The following is a 20,940-nucleotide window of genomic DNA, read 5'->3' as shown; positions in this document are numbered from 1 at the left end:
TGCTCGTGAAGGTATAGCTCCCTCTATCCATCAGAACAGACCACTGTTGAAAACCAGGATGCAACTATGGGATGCGGTCGGACAAGTGCGCTGATGCTGAGGGAATATTTCAGTTTTCTTTAATAGCAGAGAACACCAAAACAAAAAAAGGACTCAAGACAAGGATTTAGATGGCACCACACGAAGATGTTTGCAGTCGATTTTTTAGACTGTGGTAAAACAGACCGGGGAAACAAAAGCGTGCTCGTGAATACCAGCGCGAGAAGAGCCACCGATACAAAACCAGAAAACAGCGATGCTTTATCAACGCAAGCAGAGCTTTATTTGTTTTCATCGCTCTTCTCACAATACACGAGAATAAACCGAGAAAAACCGATCATTTAACACTTCCACTGTCTGTCATCACATAACGCGCCTGGAGTAATGCTTTGTGCTGAACTATAATGACAAGAACAGACTTTAAGATGAAAACCTCCGTGTATGAAGATATATTGAAAAGGAAATAAGTGTGTACAGTAAGTTTGTTCTGGTTGGACTCAAGTGAGCAGTCAAGACAGACACAGGACAGCGCAACATCAGCCAACACACACACATCTCCTGTGTTGACACCGGTTAGACATGCCAGTTTTACTGAGAAAAACACGTCTACGGTAAGTATTCATTATCAAAGCAATAATAACTGACTGTAGCCTACACATTACCGTGTAAATGTCTTTTATAATGAATAGGCTACCCTTCAGCAGATGTGGATGTGGTGGGGAAGTTTTGAATGTCATTGTTATATTATGTTAATCAAGTATAAAGGAAACAGTAGGCTATTTAGATGTTCATTAGCAAGTCTAAATCTGTTCCAATCTGCTAACTATTATCAGTATTGTGAGTGTGAAGCTGATCATTTCAACATATTTTGAAATTCTAGCTGTACAAGATCAACACCGAAGGGCACCAGTCTGAATTTTCCACTGAGTGGGTGATGTTACTGTGATGAGGATGCGCTTTCCTCTGAAGAAGATCCGCAAGCAGTTTAAACTCCTTCTGCTGCTCGTTTTGCTTATGTTTGCCATTGGGTTCACGTATCTTCACATCAACCAAGGCAAAGCCATCAAACTCCACTTCAACTATGGGAAAGGTCAGTATGGATGATGGTGAACCTGATTTCACCAAGTACAACATGTTCCTGGATCAACATCTTTGTCAACATTCCAATCAACCAATCAGATTTGAGGGACACGTTTATAGTTTGTCACTAGGCTTACAACCAGTGTTTGGTGCTTCTACATCAGTGTTATTCACCTATATCATTAATTTCCCTCTGATTTTATGGATAACTTATGGGTTAGGGTTAAGACTACATTTTCAGACATGAATGTTGTTCCAGGATCAACAAAATATGTAAAATACATAATATTTTACTTGGCAAAATCATGGTGACCGGGTGACACTATAGCCTTGAGCATTCATATTTCTCATCAGAGAACTGCCAGGCCCATTAAAGCTTTAATAAACAGATCCCAAATAACTTGGACAAAAATCTAACCATGTGAAGCTGATTGTGAAAAATTGACTATTCATAATGATCAATTCAATGTTTCTATTGGGTTTCAGGAGCAGGTTAATGAGGAAGGCAGTACATTAAAATAGAGCTGTCCATTGCTTAAGCCATTGTATGATCTAAATGAGGATTTTTCCTTCAGGTTAAAGTTTAATTATCTCTTATTTCTGCCCAGCGAACTGCTGATTATTCCCAAACTAATTTGTTCTCTTGGTTGTACAACCATTAGTACTACAGATAAGACTTGAAGCGGCTCTGTGCAAAGATGGTTTTCCTTTATGCTTTTTAAAGAGAAATTAAAGTCTAACCCACAGGCACAATTTGATGAATGTCCTGAAAGGTACAAATTCAGTGACAAGAGTTCCCCTTCCTTTAGTTACTGTTATACTTGGTGTTGTGTGTGAATGCATAAGAGAGGTTGATGTAAAATGCTTTTTACATATCCAGACTTTTATTCACATAGTAGATATGCATACATGTAGCATAAAATGTATTATATATAGTTAGAAATCATGAATTTCAGTGCTCAGACATTTTTATTCAGCTCACATGATGTGATTTCTTTTCTGCTTAACCAGTATTTAACATTGCATTAACTCACAAAAAATAAAATACATTTAAAATATACAAAGACGTTTTTAGCAGGAGTAGTGTGATGTAAATAATGATGTCCATGCGTAATGCAGAGTTCGGATGTTAAATAGGTTGAACTGGAACACTTATGATATACAATAATCAGCACATTCACTAATCAATATATCAAAAGCTTAGTTTGAGATTCTGCATTGGTTTCCTACATTAAAACACTCATTCACACCCGCATCCCCTCTAGCAAAAATGAGAACATTTTAAAACAATTTCTAATTTAGCATTCTAAAAAACTAAATTGGATTTTTTCACAGTCTCTCATTAACGTTTACATTGAAGCCATATGTCCTTTGTTATTAGAGGTGAAGTAATTGTTGTGGATTAGTTGATAAACCATGACTATTTGAGAGAGGAATAAATTTGTATATTTCTAATTATAGCATAAAGGCTCTGGGCTTTTTTCCCCCACTTGGTTTTCCACTGATTGAGATTTAAAAATGGAAGCTAGTTGCTGCGAATTCTGTGGCTGAAGTTGACAGGCAAGAGAAATTAGAGGTACAGACTCTTTTAACCCATAGGTTAATGAAATTTGTGTTAAGCTTCTCTCAACACACAAGGTAATGCTTATGCAAATGCGTGTTTTGGACAGATGCCACAGTTATCTCGAGTGAGACGTTCATATAGGTGGGAAGTAAGAGCGCTAAGCTCTAAAGTCACTTCACCCTGTTAGTCATTAGTCAGAGGGGAGGGAAACGTCTTGGAGGGCATGTTGATCTCTGTGGACAAAGGTCTTTTGGAGACACACTTGTTGTCACACTGTAATAGATGTAAAATAAAAATGCCCAAGCCTGAGTTATGTAACTGGGACACAAGGCACATCGCTTAAATCTCATTTAGCATTATAGTCTCAACAATCTCAACAAGCATTATAGTTTTGAATTGCATTTATACTGTGCATCTTGAATGCTAGTCTTTTCATCAGCGGGAGAGATCCTGCATTTGTGTTTTTGGTGACTGAACAGTCCGTTGTCTGTTGACTTGGCTCGGGGCAAGGACACATGGAGCAGGTGGTGGTCCACTCAGCACCAAGACAGGAAGAGCATAAAACATGCAGATTTTGATGAGCATACTGCCAGTAAGAGAATTCAGGCAGAAGCACATTTTGAAATATGAAGTCTTATTCAAGATGACTACTTAGAAGAGACACTGGAATTTTTTTTTCTTACAGTTATTCTTAGCTCAGTGAGGTAGCCTATCATATGTTTACATATGTACATGGTTTACAGTAGCAATACGAAATATGGTTAAAAAGGTTCTTTTTATGGTTATTATATGGTTATTTTAAAAAAACAAAACATTACAATTACTAAAATAGATCATATTGTGCACTTTTTATGTGCAAACTATTTCTATAACAATTTTTATGAACAACTCGGTTTAAAAAGAAATGCATGGTATGAATTTAACTCCTGTAATTGAAGTGATTTTATGCATTATAAAATTACATTAAACACACAAAAAATATGTTTGTCCAATCATCTTAAAGCACATAATACAGGTTTACCCAGTATAGTTTACGATCATTGAAAAGTACTTTTCTGTGGCACTTGACACATGCTACATAGAAGGAATGCCATTTATTGTATTCATGAATTTCAATTAAAACAAAATGAAACCCAAGTAAAGCATTTTGTAAAACGAAGTGAAGTTCTTCAACCCTGGTCCATTAAAAGATAATTTATGAAATATGATGGACTACATAAACTAAATGTAAAATTTTATAGATCTAATTTCCACATGCTTTTCGCTACCTCAAATACAATTCAAGAACTGAATCAGAATTTAAAAAGCATTCTCAATTCAGTTCTCAACCATGCATGACCATGCTGATTAGGTATACCATTGCGCAGAGTACATCCATGATCATCCACAAGCACTGCCATTGTGTGTATCTGCTTGGTGCTTGAATGTCCATGCAACCAGCAATCCTTTTGGATTATCAGTGTTCCTCTTCTGGGCAGCTTCAAGTATCACCACATACTGTAGATCACTTCATAGATCTGTCTGCGGCTTCTTTCTGCAAGATGGAGCAGTTTGTTTACCACCCACTCGGTTAATTGGGAGGCAGTCGGCTGACATCCAAGGAGCCGTTCATGTATCACCTACACCTGCATGAAATTTGGACTGAGACCGACTGGTCATATACGTTCAGGTGTGAAGCCACTGGGCTGCACTCAGATTGGATAAGCCCATCTGTGCCAGGCTCATTTCCAGGATATCACAGATATTATTGAATGAAATTAAACCACGAATGCTCAAAGTGTACTCCTTTTCAAAGCATACAGTAATATGATAACTGTGGTCACGGATTAAGTTTTTATTGGACTTGCATCAATGTGTTAGCTAGTCACTCTTCAAAAACTGCTAGTGACCTGGGCAGGGTTTCCCAAAAGCATCGTAAGCTTAAGTTGATTGTAGAACAATTGCCACCAATGGTCTCTACGATCAACTTAGGCTTACGATGCTTTTGGGAAACGCAGCCCAGGACCATTATTTTAAAGTGAAATTTTTTTTTTTTTTACTTTAAAATAATGGCCAAGATCACTAGTAGTTCCTGCAGGGTGACTGACAAGTAACACTTAAGTAAATATGATGAATTTTATTACTATAATTCAGAGTAAAAAAATAAGATTGATTACGTCTCAGACACACGATAATGCTGTGATTAGTAATCAATTTATAATTCTTTATAATTTGTCATAGTTAATAGTTATTAATGAGGCGAATCTCATTCCGTAATTATTGATTACAAATGAGGAACTATCTTAGTCCTAAATTTGATATTAACTTACTTACTGATGGATAGTTCACTTTGAAATAAAATTTTGGTATGTTTTAGCTTACCTCAAGGGCATCCAAGATGTAGGTGTCTTTGTTTCCGCAGTAGTTTCAATTTTAAATTTTTTAGGTCAAACCGTTCTTGTTTGTCAGGTCTTTGGTCACCACCTCAAAGAGCATGCACAGAGAGGTCCAAATCAAATCTTGTGCACAACCACGTCCAAGCATACTGTTTTCTCACACAACCTGCTCGTTTCGGGTCTTAGGCCATCAATGTGTACTTACGATAGGGAATTGTTTAATTTGGACTTCTCTGTGCATGCTCTTTGAGGTGGTGACCATAGACCTGCATTATATGACTGACAGACAAGAACGGTTTGACCTAAAAATATCAAAATCGAAACTACTGCGGAAACAAAGACACCTACATATTGGATGCCCTTGAGGTAAGCTAAAACATACCAAAATTTTATTTCAAAGTGAACTATCCATCGGTAAGTAATATCAAATTTAGGACTAAGATAGTTCCTCATTTGTAATCAATAAGTACGGTTTCTAGGGGTGTAACGGTACGCAAAAATCACGGTTCGGTACATACCTCAGTTTTAAAGTCACGGTTCGGTTCATTTTCGGTACAGTAAGGGAAAGAAATGCAAAACATTAAACTGCTGGTTGTTTACTATAAACTTTTTTTTAACAACTTGTTTACACTTTTTTAAACACACTTTTTTAATAAAATATAGGCTAATAAATAGAAAATATATAAAATAAAAAAAGAATAAGAAATAAAATACTGCTGCAAAGTTCTCCACTAAATGAAATACTCTCAAACCAATATTGGCCATGACGCTAGCTAGCGAGAGGCTGGGCTAAAGCGAGCGTGCCGTGTATGTGGTGATCTTTATTTATGCGATATTTATGTCCGAGCCCGACCCGAGTTAAAATCCTATTTTTTTTCTCATACTAATGACACATGTACGTTTGTTTGTGTGGAAATCCCGCTTTTAACAGAAAGGCATTCGGAAATGTCCACAGATGAGTGCATCAGTGCGCATGGAGCTACAAGCGCTCTTAACACAGGTGCGTGTGCACGTGTTTCGTTGTCACAGCAACATAAACAAATTTCCGCACACAGGAAGACAGATGTAATGGTACTATTTTACATACGAATCACAAAAACGATTAATCAGATTTAATCAGTGCAACGCGGAGACTTCCGACACTTAATATGTTCGTGTGGAAACTCGGAATTGACCTATGTTCCGCACACAAAACTAGCCTAATTTACGTGACAGATTGCATTCGGTACACATGTGCACCGTACCGAAAGTGCTGTACCGAAACGGTCCGGTACGAATACACGTACCGTTACACCCCTAACGGTTTCCATATTAGTTAATAGTAGCTAAATTGTTAATGTAATACTACTCATCTGTCTCACTCTTAGAAGAAAAGGTTCTATATAGAACCTTAAAGGTTCTATATAGAACCTTAAAGGTTCTATATAGAACCTTAAAAGGTTCTATAGGCGCTTCGTATTTGGAACCCCTAAAAGGTTCTACACTCTTAGAAAAAAAGGGTTCATTGGGGTTCTATATAGAACTATAGGGTTCTTTACTCAACTCCAAAGAACCTTTTATGCTAAAAAGGTTCTATAATGAAAAGAAAGAACCCTTTCTTGGGTTCTGTATAGAACCTTTTAGGGGTTCCAAATACGAAGCGCCTATAGAACCTTAAAAGAACCTTTTCTTCTAAGAGTGTGCATTACTTATTAATGACGGACCATTATTCTAAAGTGTTACCCAGCATGTTTCATACACCCAAACATAAATGTATTACATGGTTGCATCTTATTGCCTTTGATTTGAGTTGCTGGCACCTCAGACTCTCATTGGTATTCCTGGATGCAGCAGTGGCTCTGGCTCTTGGGCTGAAGATGTGCTCTGCATGGCCTGAGTCCAATTGTAGAGGAGCCATTATCATTCCTTATTCATGGCTCTTTTATTTAGGGAGAACTAACTATATGGGCGGTTGCAGGTTGCATGTACATTTTTAACACATTTTCTTTTACTGTGAGAAGTTTGCACATTGCTTTACACAGTTTGGATCCCTATACATTATTTCAAAATAATGTATTTTGCAGCCTTTGTCTTATTAGAAGTATTTGCCCATATTGATAATGTGTTTGTTTACCTTTCAAAAAATCAGAACTTTTATACAGGCAGTTTTGCAGTACGAAGGAAAGGAACATCTTTATCCATCTGCTAGGCTAACAGTACAGGTGCAAGTTCAGTTATTCATTTGAAGATGGTGTGACATGCAGTCATGCTAACAGTATTCATTTAATTGTAATAATATTTCACAATATTACTGTTTATACAGTATTTCTGCTGATTAATTTAGCAATGACACCCCTCTGCTGTGTGTTGCAGTGGTTCTGCTTTGGCTTTGTATGAAGCTATCTTTAGGTTTCGGACACCATTACAAATGGCTGTCCCCTCAAATAGTGCCCTATTTAAGGGTATGGAGGGAATTTCAGACAGCCTTGGAATTTGCAATCCATGTTTTCACTGTCATACGGTAGGGAGCGGTATTTCGCATCTTCTGAAAGAGTACAGAATCTCCCGATCAAAACACAGGTGAGGAGGAACAAGCGATAGAAGCATTGCTTACGCACAATGGATGCTTGGACATATCTAGCAGAAGAAGATCCTGTGTTATTAAAAAGCAGTTCCAGACACAGAGTCTTTAGACGCTGCTTGGTTTTTCCTTGCTAATTTCCATACTGTACTTCTTTGTTGAACTGTTGTATATATTCACTCCTCAAGTAGATTTTGAAACTCTGAAACAGACATCAATACAAGTCAAGTCAAGTCATCTTCATTTATATAGCGCTTTTAACAATGTAGATTGTTTCAAAGCAGCTTTACAGTGATACACGGATAATTTAAGGTAACAGAGATTGTTTTGGCTTTATAGCGGTTCTTGAATAAATATATTTTCCAGATAAAGTTAGTTTTGATTGATCCACTTCCGTCGCAAGGATCATTAGTTATTAAATTAGAGGCCGCTAAGACGACACGTTCTCTCTACACAGACTTTAAACACGAACCTGTGAGAAACGCTGATGGCGCCCGCGTGCACATTAAGAATTAATTCTATAGTTATGCGCGTTTAAATATATGTGCGCAGGTTTATAATTCCCTACAAACCAAGCCTTAACAAACTACTTGTCTGGCCTTAACATTTTTTGACAGAATTTTATCACTTCGGGGTAGATACGCGAAACCGAAATTATCCCGACGGCGCTTTATCTGTAGAGTGGTAAAGGGATCCTCCATAGGGAGAGGCTAGTTGGCACTTCAGCACTGCGCTGTCATCGGGTACAGGCGAAGATCCTTCGTCAGATCTGGATACGGCCTGGATCCGGCAGGCTGCGGGAGAACCTCGGGATAAACAAAGACACTATAATTAGCGTAGATGCCATTCTTCTTATGATCTAACAAGTACATCAGGATTTATGGGAAGTTTTCCCAGTTCCGGCTGACCTAATCTATGCAGCCTAACATTGAGTTATAGAAGTCTATAATGACAGAGTGTGTCTGCTTCCCGGACAATGGTAGGAAGACTGTTCCAAAGTTTTGGTGCTAAATAGGAAAAGGATCTACCGCCAGCAGTCGATGTTGATATTCTACATTTACATTTATTCATTTAGCAGACGCTTTTATCCAAAGCGACTTACAAATCAGAACAATAGAAACAATTAAACTAGCAGTAGGACAACAGTATGTAAGTGCTATGATGACCCTTCACAGTACAATCTAACGCATTAAAAAAAAAAAGTTAGAATAGAGAAGTAGAGCGCACATACCTGTATTTACTTCCTGTTTTCGGTCGAACAGTAGTCGACTGTCGAGTTCACGCACGTGATCATAGGTAACTAAGATGATTTTTTTTTTACAAATATCCATCAGAGCTGATATTCTCAAAACACCACACAGCACCGTCTTCGGCTGACAGCTGACAGTCTGAGTCTCCACTGTTGTTTAGTTACCTATGATCACGTGCGTGAACTCGACAATCGACTACTGTGGACTTCGACCGAAAACAGGAAGTAAATACAGGTATGTGCGCTTGTTGAATTAACATAATTTTGATTAATATCTTTCACATCTAATGCAGTCAGATTCACCGTGTTCACTCTGAAGGAATCACTCAACATGGCTGGGCACTTGTAATGACACATCAAGGATGTTAAGAGGATAAAAAGCAGGTTTAAAACATTCAAGTCAATAGGGCGCACATTTTAAAAAGAGTATAACACGGTGTAGGCAACAGCAATTTTTGTCGTTGTTCTCTGTATTGACAGCACTCCAAATTTACTAAAAATTGAGCTCAATTTTAAAATTGACCGGAGTTCTCCTTTAAGAGCTCGCTCAAGTACTGCGGAGCTAAACCATTTATTGCTTTGTAAGTAATCAGCAATATTTTAAAATGTATACGATGTTTAAGGAGCCAATGCAGTGTTGACAGAACCGGGCTTATATGGTCATACTTCCTGGTTCTGGCAAGAACTCGAGCTGCTGCGTTTTGAACTAGCTGTATATCTGGTCTTCAAAGAGCTTGTCTGCTAGCCAGCTAGCTGACAATGGACAGATATCTAGATGCTATAGATTCATGTGGGTGGATGGAGGCACCCTAATGGATGTGTTCAATCTGCTGCTTTGATGAATGCAAGAGTTTGCATTGTTGTAAGAGTGTTGTGGCAAATTGGTACAGGTGTATTTTCCCTCAATGCTGGTGAATCTGTTGGACTTTCAATGTTAACACATAATTGTGTTCAATTTAACATCTTAAACAAATAGTTCCGTCTTTGAAGGATATGATGTTAAACAAATGTGGGGAAGAGGGTTATATAGAGTATAAGTCAGAGCTTGTATTTTCACTTGTCGGTAAATAGATGCTTGCAAACAGAAGTTTGACTGAGGAGGTAACCATAGCAACAATAAGAACGAGAGTTGTTTTTTATTTATTTCATTCAATAGTAGATGCACATCAATACTATGCACTGGCTTAATATACATGCATTGTCATTATTTGTCACTTTACTATAGATTTATTTCATGATATAATCCCTTTTTTGTTTTGATTAAAAAGCTGGAATCTGTACTGAAACAAATTTAGCATGCGATTAACATTGACAGGTTGTACCTTAAAACAATTCTTACAGAAATTATTACAAAAAGGTTGACTCGCCTGAAAGTCACTGCATAATTTGCATGCTTTCAAAAACACAATGCTTTCTTGTTTCATTTAAATATAATTCTGTGTAATGTCTTGAGAGTACCATGGAAAATGCAAATTTCTACAGTAATATAAAGTTCATATTCTGTTAGCTGTTTTGCAAATATTACATGTTTAAAGACCTGATTCTCAAATGAATTTGCTTTAGCTGTTAACACCCCTGTCCCCGCTAGCCTCTTAAAATGAGTTGTTACATTATCACATCTATTTTAATTAACTGAAGTACAGAGTATTTTGCATCTAGCATATATTTAATTGGTCCCAAAGAATCAATTCAGTTCAGGTAATGTTCACATGTCTTTCTTTAATGTTCTATCTTTTCTTACTGTAAAACCTGCTGCCCTTATCTATGTGAGTATTTGGGTATAGGGGAGTGAAGTTCTGTTTATTCTGGTTACATTTTACCCCTTTATTTTCTTTTGGCCTAATGAAAGAAATCAATGGCCGCACGTGTGACTGATTTAGATGATACATCTTGTTGTTTTTGTATCAAAGGCTACAGCACTAAAAGCACTGAATTGATTCTTGTGGCTTTTTAGCTGTATTGTATTGTAGCTCCCAATGACTGTTACAAATCACAATATTTCAGGCAAAGGATGAGGTACTGGGCAGTCTGTTTTCTCTGTAGGAGATCTGTCCCTTCATCCCTTTCATTTATTCTCCCTTTTTTCTCTCAATGTGAAACGTAGTATCTCTCTCATTTGCCCAAACAGAGGAATCTAACATATGCATGTATTCATTTATAAATATTAATGTTCATGGCGCTCGCTCCATTCTTCCAGAGCTCGGAGGCTGAGCTAAAGGACTTTACTCAAGAAAGACACACTTTTAAACCTCCACACAGGATTATTTGTAATGAACTGGGCGGATGTTTTGTCATCCCCACAACATATAGAACTGTCATGAATTCATAAATGTCCCAAAATATCATGTTTTTTATACTGAGCTAATTATATTTTACCTAAACCTAAACATAGCACTCCACAGAAAAAAAATAAAAACAAAACCAAAACAAAAAAAATTCGTTTTTACATTGATTCAGTATTAATTTGTAATAATTGCAACAGGGGACAAATTAAGCTTATATTGACAACAACAGTTTCATTTCAATTAACAAAAAGAAAATAGCCTTAAATAATGTATCATTACCGTCAGTCCAGCACACGTCAAGCTTTTTTGTACTTTTTACACACAATAATGGACGCGCAAACGATTGCCTTAACCAGCAATACCTGCTTGTAAATCCGAATTAACATACAGTATCTCTAAGGCAAAAGTATTAAATATTGAGAATGCAACAGAGCGTATTATATTTTCTCCATATTTAACTGCAAACAATCGCCACTGATCGGAACCAGCTAATAATCACACATTTCGATGACGCAAAAGACACGCACGTGCTCACGCCATGAGAGGCGAACATGAAAGGGTGAGCAGAAAAGCTGGATCTCAAGATCATTTAGACAATCTGGGGATACTCAAATATGCACAGCATGCTGGGAAACTTGAACTTACATGACCTGGAGGCTTTTTCTCAAGAACAGCAAACAACTTCACTTCTGAGGACTAACCAAAAACCACAGGAATTCTCACTATTAATTAATTGCTTATTAGCATGCATATTACTAGGATATCGTCTATTTATTAACACTTATAAAGTACATTTAATGCCTTATTGCCCTAATGCCCTACCCTAAACTCAACAACTAAGCAGTAATTAGGAGTTTATTGTGGCAAAAGTTGTAAGAATTGGACCCTAATCTAAAGTGTGAACATTTTTAGTTTTTTGTCTTGTAGAATATGTAAATATATGTTAAGTCACAAATAGTAGCTTGATCGGGGCATTACTAAACTATATATATATATTGTTTTGACTTCTAGATTCTACAAAGAGCATGCACACTTGAGCAGAAACATGTGTGCCATTAATATTGTAGTATAGTGGTTTGCAGTGTTAAAAAACACATCATGCCACATGCTAATCTGTGTGTTAGTGGCCAATCTCTCTGTTGGTCATTAGTCTCAATGGGACAGCCTGGTGGAATGCAATTCCCTCAGATGTTGTAGCGGCAGCTGGCACACAGATGTTAGAGTCGCCGTCAGGCTCTGCGTGTAAAGGGCAGAGAAAGGCTATAGGCACACCTGCCTTATGTGTGTGTGTGTGTGTGTGTGTGTGTACCCATCTTGAAAGTGCAGGTGCATTGCAAAATTAATGAATGCATTACATACATTAATTTGTTATCTATAAGTCAGCATGAAACTGAACTTTCTTCCCTGTTGTGATGTATATCCGAGTGAAATGGCTTCTCGAACAAGAAAAAATATAGGGTGGGGCTTGATTTTGTCCATCTGGAATTGATTGGATCATTTAACTATTGTGGTTTGCTATTGCTGTGACCTCATGTGAGTGACAGGTTGCCCTGCCCTCGCGCCGAAAAACACGACATCAGAGAAGAGAAAAGATGGTACTGCAAATGGGAGGGGACGTTTTGAAGGGCATTTGAATACAAAAAAAAAAGAATATGTGCACTGATAATTATAATTATAAATATAATTTATAATAAATACTATAATATTCCATAAAAATAAGAATTGTCATTTTTTTTTATTTCATGGTGACTTCAATGAGTCAATCAAGGTGTAACGGTCACCAGCTGGAGTGCCCTTGAGAACCACCAGAGGGCACTCCACAACAGACCATTGTCATTCCCTCACAAACTACATCTCCCATAATTCTCTGCCTGCACTCATTAGCACTCATTGTTTTCACCTGTGTCTCATCTTCTTGCTTGCTCACCCTATATAAGCCTGTTTCTTTCTGTCTTTCCTTGTTTTGTGTCACACTGCAACTTCAAGCATTCGTCTGGTTTTCTTTATCTTGGTTTTTGATCTTCTGTCCGGTTTTCTTGGTTTTCCTCTGTTTTTGCCTGTGCCCCTTTGACCCTGTTATTGTTTGGACTGATTACCCGGTGTTTATGACCTTTGCCTGTTTTCGACTGCGATTGTGGATTACCCTTTCAATAAAACTGCATTTGGATCCTCAACCTTCGTGTCTCGGAGCAGATCGTGACACAAGGGAAGCTTGTTACACATTGACTTATTTGCGCTCTGTCGAATTTAGAGGCTAATGAAAGTAATTATATCCTAAAATCACTCCTTTAGCACTGTTTTTGGTATGAAAATAAATATGTCAGTGAAATGTGCACTTATAATTTTATTTGACACTTCATTTGAATAAACCTTATCAGACTATAATCTCCATTCTTAAGAATTGTCTCACACCTCAAACACACAAGGAATCATTAAATCATACCTAGCACCCTGCTGCACTAAGCTAGATTGATCTTTTTATAGCGTCTGTATTGTTAAAGACCTGTCTTATATGTGAGCGGGTGGCATGATGTAGGTGCGCTGTGTGCTGTCACTTCATCAGATAGACACAGATCAGACAGACCGATCTCAGCGCAGACAGCAAGTGTCAAAACCTGTCTGAAAGAATATGTTCTGCATCCCTAGCTGGATTTTCTTCATTGCCCTACAATCGAGTATACATATTTGATATCTCTTACGTATCTCTAAGTCCATGTCTTGCTCCTGAGGACTATTTTTAGTAGTGCATCTTTGAAGACATTTTTACTACAAACAGTCTCTCTCTAAGGACATTAAAAATGATTTTAGCCACACATTCTGCTTTAGTGGGGAGTCTGCTTAGCTCATGCTCTGTCATCAGTGAAGCTATATTGACATTCATTTGGGGAAAAATCAGGAAAGGTAATCAGTAGAGTGTGCGGAAAATTCTCAGTGGTAGAAAAAAAAATGCAATTATTCGCCCAAATTCCAGTTTCTTGCTCACAATAATGAAGGTTATTGTTTGGAGCCTAATTAAACTGTTTACTCATTGTAAGCTTTGAAACTTGACCAGATTACACTGCCAATTTGGTTTTATTTGTATAAAGATTAATGAGAGAGATTGCCTTGGTATTTGACTTCTTCATATATGAACTAATTACAGTTAGTTGAATTGCAGCTCAATAATACGTAAATACACAAGCCTTTCTCATTAATGCATAAGGCAGTTTATGCTGAAACATCTAAATCGTTTACAAGTGCAAGGTAGGCCTAATTGAAATGGGCATTTGAGGATCTGAGGGTGACCTCTGCATTGCTGATACTCTTTTGTACAATTGCAGAATATAATAATTCTTGCTGTGGCAAATCTGTAATTCTTCCGTAGGACGCCTTGCTGCATACGCTGCAGAGATAGATTAGTTTTCAATTACCTGTGTGTAGTGAAGCCTAAAAGCTGGACTGGCCTCTTCGTCATAGCTGTTAGGACTATTTAAAGCTCCACATATGAGATTTTGCTGATTCTGAAACTCTGAAGTGTCTGTAGAACTGCTGTGACAGATCTAGGGGTTTTGGATGCAGGCATTTCAGTGGAGTATTTTTCAGCTTCAGAGTGCTCCCCTAATGTACTGCAGATTCAGAGATGTACGGAAGATATCATAGGTAAAGAAACACAAATATGCTTATAATAATTATCAACATTTGCATTCATGATTAATTTGTTTGCTGTTGCAATTAGCATAATGTCAGTGTGTTCAATCTTACAGTTTTGCAAGATTTAAAATTTAAATGCATGTGAGATTTGTGTGTGTGTGTGTGTGTGTAGGTTTGGCTATACTTGTGAGGGCCAAATGTCTGCACTTCTATAGTGAAATATTAAATGGTAAACGGACTGCATTTATATAGGCTAGCGCTTTCATAGACCCAATGGCCACCAAAGCGCTTTACATTTTGCCTCACATTAACCCATTCATACACCGACAGCGGTGTCAGCCATGCAAGGCACCATTCAGCTCGTTGGGAGCAGCTGGGGTTAGGTGTCTTGCTCATGGACACCTCGACACTTGGTCAAGTGGAACCGGGGATTGAACCACCAACCTTCCGGTTTGTAGACAACCTACATGAACCACTGAGCCACTGCTGCCCACTTTTGTCCTCATTAGGTAAAAAGTAAATAAATAAATGTATATATATTAATTACACAGCTCTCTGTAATACTTGATTCTGATTGGTCAATCGTGCCATTCAACAGTTATTCCTGGATAACAACCAACTGTTAACACAGGCTCATCCGGGTAACTGAAGTCAGCGCTATACGCTTGCCAGGAACCGTGCAAGTTTTGCGTTCGGTGTTTTGAAAGAAGTACACACCAAGGCTGCATTTATTTGATCAAAATACAGCAAAAACATTTTAATAGTATTTCAGACTAGACCACTTTCGCAAGTTACTTGAGTTTATTGAACACAATTTATCGTTGGTGGTACCTTATGGGGGTTCTTGCTCCATAATTAATGACATACAGAGCTCTTTAGCATTAACTCCCCATAGAACCATCAGCTTGAGTGATATACAGATTTAAAGACAGTTTAGTAATGTGTTTAAGCCACAGTTTTAACATGTAGTACGTCTACATGTTAAAACTGTGGCTTAAAGACATTACTAAACTGTCTTTAAATCCATATATCACTCAAGCTGATGGTTCTATAGAGAGTTAATGTGAAATCCGGGACATGTAACCTGTAGCTTGGCTATGAGGATGAGTGTCTCTTGGCGATGATGTCCGTGGCGCTAGGACTTGGAAGCCTTGGTAATTTGAAACAAAGAAGACAACAGCCAGAAAGTGCACGGAAGTGAGCTTGCTACTTATAGTGGGAGGGCGGGAGGGTTACGAGGCAGTAGTTCCCGGTCAGTAGTGCCACGTAAATATATCCTCCCGGTCTGATAGGAGAATGGTTTGAGCGATTTGACAGCTGACTGTGTCAGCTGATCGCGGCCTATGCCTACGTGGCCTATTTAATATCTATTTGAATATATTTTAAAATGCTATTTATTCCTGTGATGGCAAAGCTGAATTTTCATTCTTCAGTGTCACACTATCCTGCAGAAATAATTTGGATATGCTGATTTGGTGCTCAAGAATTTTTTTTATTATTATTAAAAATGTTAAAAACAATTGTGCTGTTTAATTTTTTTGCGGAAACCATGATACCATGAAATATTTTTTTTTCTTCAATTCAATATTACAGCATTTATTTGAAATTGAAATATATTGTAACATTATAAATGTCTATACTGTCACTTTTTATCAATTTACCACATCATTGCTGAATAAAAGTATTCATTTCTTTTAAAAAAAAATCCCCAACGAAATACATATTTATAGTTACATAGTTATATACAGTATATAACAACCCTAAATTCATACAACATTTTTATGATTATACCGTGAGGTTTTTCTGATTTAGTTTGCATCTAAATGATGTTTTGTCAGATTCAGGCATGAAGACGTGAATGCTCACACCACTGCTGATTGCTCTTCTGCCTCCGCTGTGAAAGCCCACTGTGCAGGGAAGGACGACTGCTTGTGTGTGTGGGTTTCATGATGCAGAAGATAAAATGCCTGCCAAAACTCAATTGTCTAGTTTCCTGTCCTGCAGCTATAGACACTTTTTTACCCTTTCGACAACAGCACCGCTCCCAAGCCCCTCCATCTGAACAAATATAACTTTACCAGATGCATCTTAAGCCTCGCCTCAGACCAAACTGTTCAGCTGATGGCAATTCTCCATTTCAAATCTTTTTAATTCAGTTTAATCCGTGACGGCAAACTCGTACTCACAGACTCTGAGGAGAGCTCACTTACGTAAACAGACAAAAAGATCAACAGCTCCAGTCACATAAATAAATCAATGTTTTGCTTTTGTGTCCAAGGTCAAAACTAAGATCAGTACAAACGTTCCTTTTAACTGTTTCTTCAATCCCCACCTTTGTCTTTTTGTGTAAAAAGCTGGTAATTTTTTTTCTGCTTGACAAATCATGTCTTCCCATCAGCCATCTGTCCTGATAAATGAAGCATTATCGGTGGCAACGTGCTGCATTTTTATGTTCCTCTGTGAATCAGTGCGCATACGAGTCAAGTAAGAAATTACCATGTAGTCCCTGGTGACAGTCATATCAGGGGACAAGGGCATGAAATAGATCAAGGTGAAATATTTCTTATTAAATGTCTTATCTTCACCAGCTGTGCTGATGTTAGATATTCTGTCAGATGACTTGGACTAGAGGGATCTCAGATGGTTTGTTTTTTTCCCCTCAAAGACACTTCTAGTTTCTCCATTAAAGCACATGAGCACTCCCAGTGGAAAATGTTATTGCTCAGATGTTGCTTTTCTAGCTTCAGATACTCGATAGAGTCTCAGTTATGTGTTATTTATATTCAGTTATAACTCCTATCAAATTAATTGGGAAGTATAAATACAAATTCTGACATAGCCTACTGTAGTATAGAAATGGAGAATTAATGTGAATAGCATAGCAAAGGTTATTTGGCTTTGGGATAATTTGATGACAGATGTTTGAATTCATTTTAAATCATTGGAATTTGGTTGCAGACTTTTGGTGTCTTGGCAAATCTGTGCAAAGTTTGAGTTGAATTTGAGTTGAGTTGAATTTAAATATTGATGATTACAAGCTTGGGGGATATGCGATTAATTGCAATTATTCACAGCAATTAATTAGTAAAAATTTTTAATCGATTCCCAGTCCTCATAATTTTAGACTGATATTTTAGATTTTTTTTTAAATAAAACGTCTCAGGGTTCCGCAAGTCACCCGGTTCCCTGAGAAGGGAAAGAGATGCTGCGTCATGGCATTGATGCTATGCCTTCAGCGTGCGCCGGTGTCTGAAGCACTCGTGAAACTCGCGATCCTATTGGCATAGCGTAGTGTGCCAAAAATGTGAATGGGCACCTATGTCACAGTTTATAATTGTCTGAAGAAGCGGCACAGGCGTGCGTGAAATATGGCAATGCGACGTAGCATCTCGCTCCCTTCTCAGGGAATCGGGTTACATACTGTACGTAACCCTGAGACCTTCACTTTTTAAGGTAACTCAACACTGTTAGTGTTGACACTATGGGAACATTAATACCAACAAATGTTTGACCAGCAAGGTTAACAAATCCTGTGGCCTACTGAATGGATTAACCCAGGAGTACTTGAGAGTCTGTGGTCTAATCCATGTCCAAACTCTAAAGCCTTATGAATGTGTGCAGAGAGGACCAGCCTGCCGCAACACAAACCTATTACATATGTAGGTGTCTTAAAAGAGGCCATGCTCCTAGAGTGGACTCTCTGATGCCTAGAGGCAACGCCATTCCACACGCCTCATAGTTCACGTGAGCACGCAGGTAAACACATTTTCCATCAAAGTGTGTCAAAACAGTAACAGTTCTTTACTTTACTTGCGGAGGAGACAACTTTCCATTCTTCACAGCCAGTCTGCAGTTAAACTAATTTAGGTTTCTTAACCATAAGAACACAAAACTTGCTACATCTCGGTACGGATATGACTGATAGACTTAAGTTCATATTAATACAATCGCTCTGACGGATTCAGTGATTCATTCAGTGAATGAATCGTCAAACTCATCCAGTCAGGTAATTCCTGAGTTGAATGTTTTGTAATTACTGATTAAAAGAACCAGCTCCTAAGACTCCTTTGTTCATGAATCATATGAACTGGTTCTGCTGTATGGTGCTTTTGTGTGCAGCCCACAATGACAAATCAACAGAAAGGTGTGTTTTCTTGATATTACTTTATGATAAATTGTCTTTTTCTGTGATCACATTTGATTCAAATTGCGAGCTCAAACCGGGTAAAATATCATTTATTTTGCTGTGGTGCTGTATGAGTTTTTTCTTATTTTTTTAGACGTACATCATAGTACCATGTAAATACCATGGTACATGATGTTTCTGAAAGTTTAAATAGATTTTTGTCCCTATATTTGTCAACACAATGGTAGCGTTAGTTCTGGTAAGTCATGTCAGTCATGCTCGTGTCAGCTGACTCTCAACTGATTCACATTTAGGGATACCGACAGCGATCATAGCATCCCTTTATAAGGTCCATTCAGTATTATCAGCAGCTTTATCGCGTTGCTTAGGAGCCAATAACCCTCCTCCGTTCCCATCTCCTCTCTCGTCCACAATCAGGACTTGGCCTTTTGATATTCCTCTTCAAATCAAACTGTCATTTATCTTTATCTTGTTGTCACGTTAAATGATTGTCATTAAGAACATTAATGATATCCGCAATACATTTATGTTGGTTCTGGTCTGTGTATGCTCTTCTTGCCCAGAATGGAACCATACTGCCAATCCAAACTGTATGCTCATTGTTAATCATCTTTGACGATAGTTGTCCTGACATAATCACAGTTTTTTGTAGATACTCACATAAAACTGTTTTTTTTTTAGTTTCATAAGCCTTTTATAATCAGCTGTCAGTCTTCAGATTCTCTCTGACTCTGTCTCACTCTCTCTCTTTTGTCTGTGTAGTTCATCTCAATCTGAAGTATGTTCGGAGGAGTAGGGCAGGTGTTATTCTGGTGAGCCCTCTTAAAGAGTCATCAGTTCTGATTCTCCCCAGGATGTGTTTGCCTTGATTAAAAACTGCTCTCCAGGAGAAGACAAATCCTCTCTGAATGCTAAGAGTGTTCTTGAGAATTCAAACCTAGCAGACAGTAGCTAGAAACTTGTGTATTTCACACATATTTTGAAAAAAAGTTTTCATTACACTTTCTGCTGTATTTGATGTATTTCATTTACACCCTAAATATTCAGAGAGTGATGCACTCACTCATGCAAGATTTAATGATTCTTTGAAATATCTGTTTTTAAGCTGAACTCTTTTTGGAGATGGATACTCTCGTCGCAAAGGCCTATATTTTTAAAAAGCCTTGTTCACTTCTGAGAGAGATTGAATTTTTGAATGGTAAGACCCAGATGCATATACAATGAATTGTATATGCTTTTTTGATGAAAGTAACATGAGAAAATATAAAATATTATTGTGATTCTGGCTAGTAGACACGCTGCTCTCACTAAATAGGTGGTCGTATTGACGAGGCAAATAGTCATCATTAGACATTGATCCTAACTCTTCTTTCACCAGCAATTAAAGAATTAGTTCACTTTTAAAATGAAAATTGTGTCATCATATACTCACCCTTAAGTTGTTTCAAACCTGTATGAATTTCTTTCCTCTGCTGAACACAAAGGAAGATATTTAGAAGAATGTCAGTAACCAGACAGTTTTTGGTTCCCATTGACTTCCATAGTATATTTTTTTCCTACTATGGAAGTCAATGGGAACCAAAAACTGTTTGGTTACTGACATTCTTCTAAATATCTTCCTTTGTGTTCAGCAGAGGAAAGAAATTCATACAGGTTTGAAACCACTTAAAGGAGAACTCCGGTCAATTTTAACATTGAGCTCAATTTTTAGTAAATTTGGAGTGCTGTCAATACAGAGAACAACGACAAAAATCGGTGTTGCCTACACCGTGTTATCCTCTTTTTAAAATTTACACCCTATTGACTTGAATGGGGCAAGTTTTAAACTTAACCAGTTCTTAGTCTTATCATCCTTGATATGTCATACAAGTGCCCAGCCATGTTGAGTGATTCCTTCAGAGTGAACACGAGTGAATCTGACTGCAGTAGATGTGAAAGATATGAATAAAAATGATGTTATATCAGCCAGCGCAAATACCTGTATTTAGTTCCTGTTTTCGGTCGAAGTCCA

At 37.7% G+C, this 20,940-nt stretch overlaps 1 protein-coding gene across 1 annotated transcript in view; it reads left to right on the top strand.

Annotated features, from left to right (window-relative positions):
* Positions 1-42: 42 nt before the first annotated feature.
* The window catches only part of b4galnt4b (beta-1,4-N-acetyl-galactosaminyl transferase 4b), an 87,274-nt gene continuing 66,376 nt past the window's right edge, over positions 43-20,940 (top strand). The window contains exons 1-2 of the mRNA XM_079604720.1: positions 43-650; positions 920-1,129. Of these exons, the coding sequence (XP_079460846.1) occupies positions 985-1,129 (145 nt within the window). The 5' untranslated portion in view covers positions 43-650; positions 920-984. The remainder of the gene's footprint in view (positions 651-919; positions 1,130-20,940) is intronic.

The sequence above is a fragment of the Phoxinus phoxinus genome (assembly GCF_949152265.1).
Source record: "Phoxinus phoxinus genome assembly, chromosome: 2".
Classification (NCBI taxonomy): Eukaryota; Metazoa; Chordata; class Actinopteri; order Cypriniformes; family Leuciscidae; genus Phoxinus; species Phoxinus phoxinus.
This window is presented reverse-complemented; position numbering and strand designations above follow the sequence as displayed.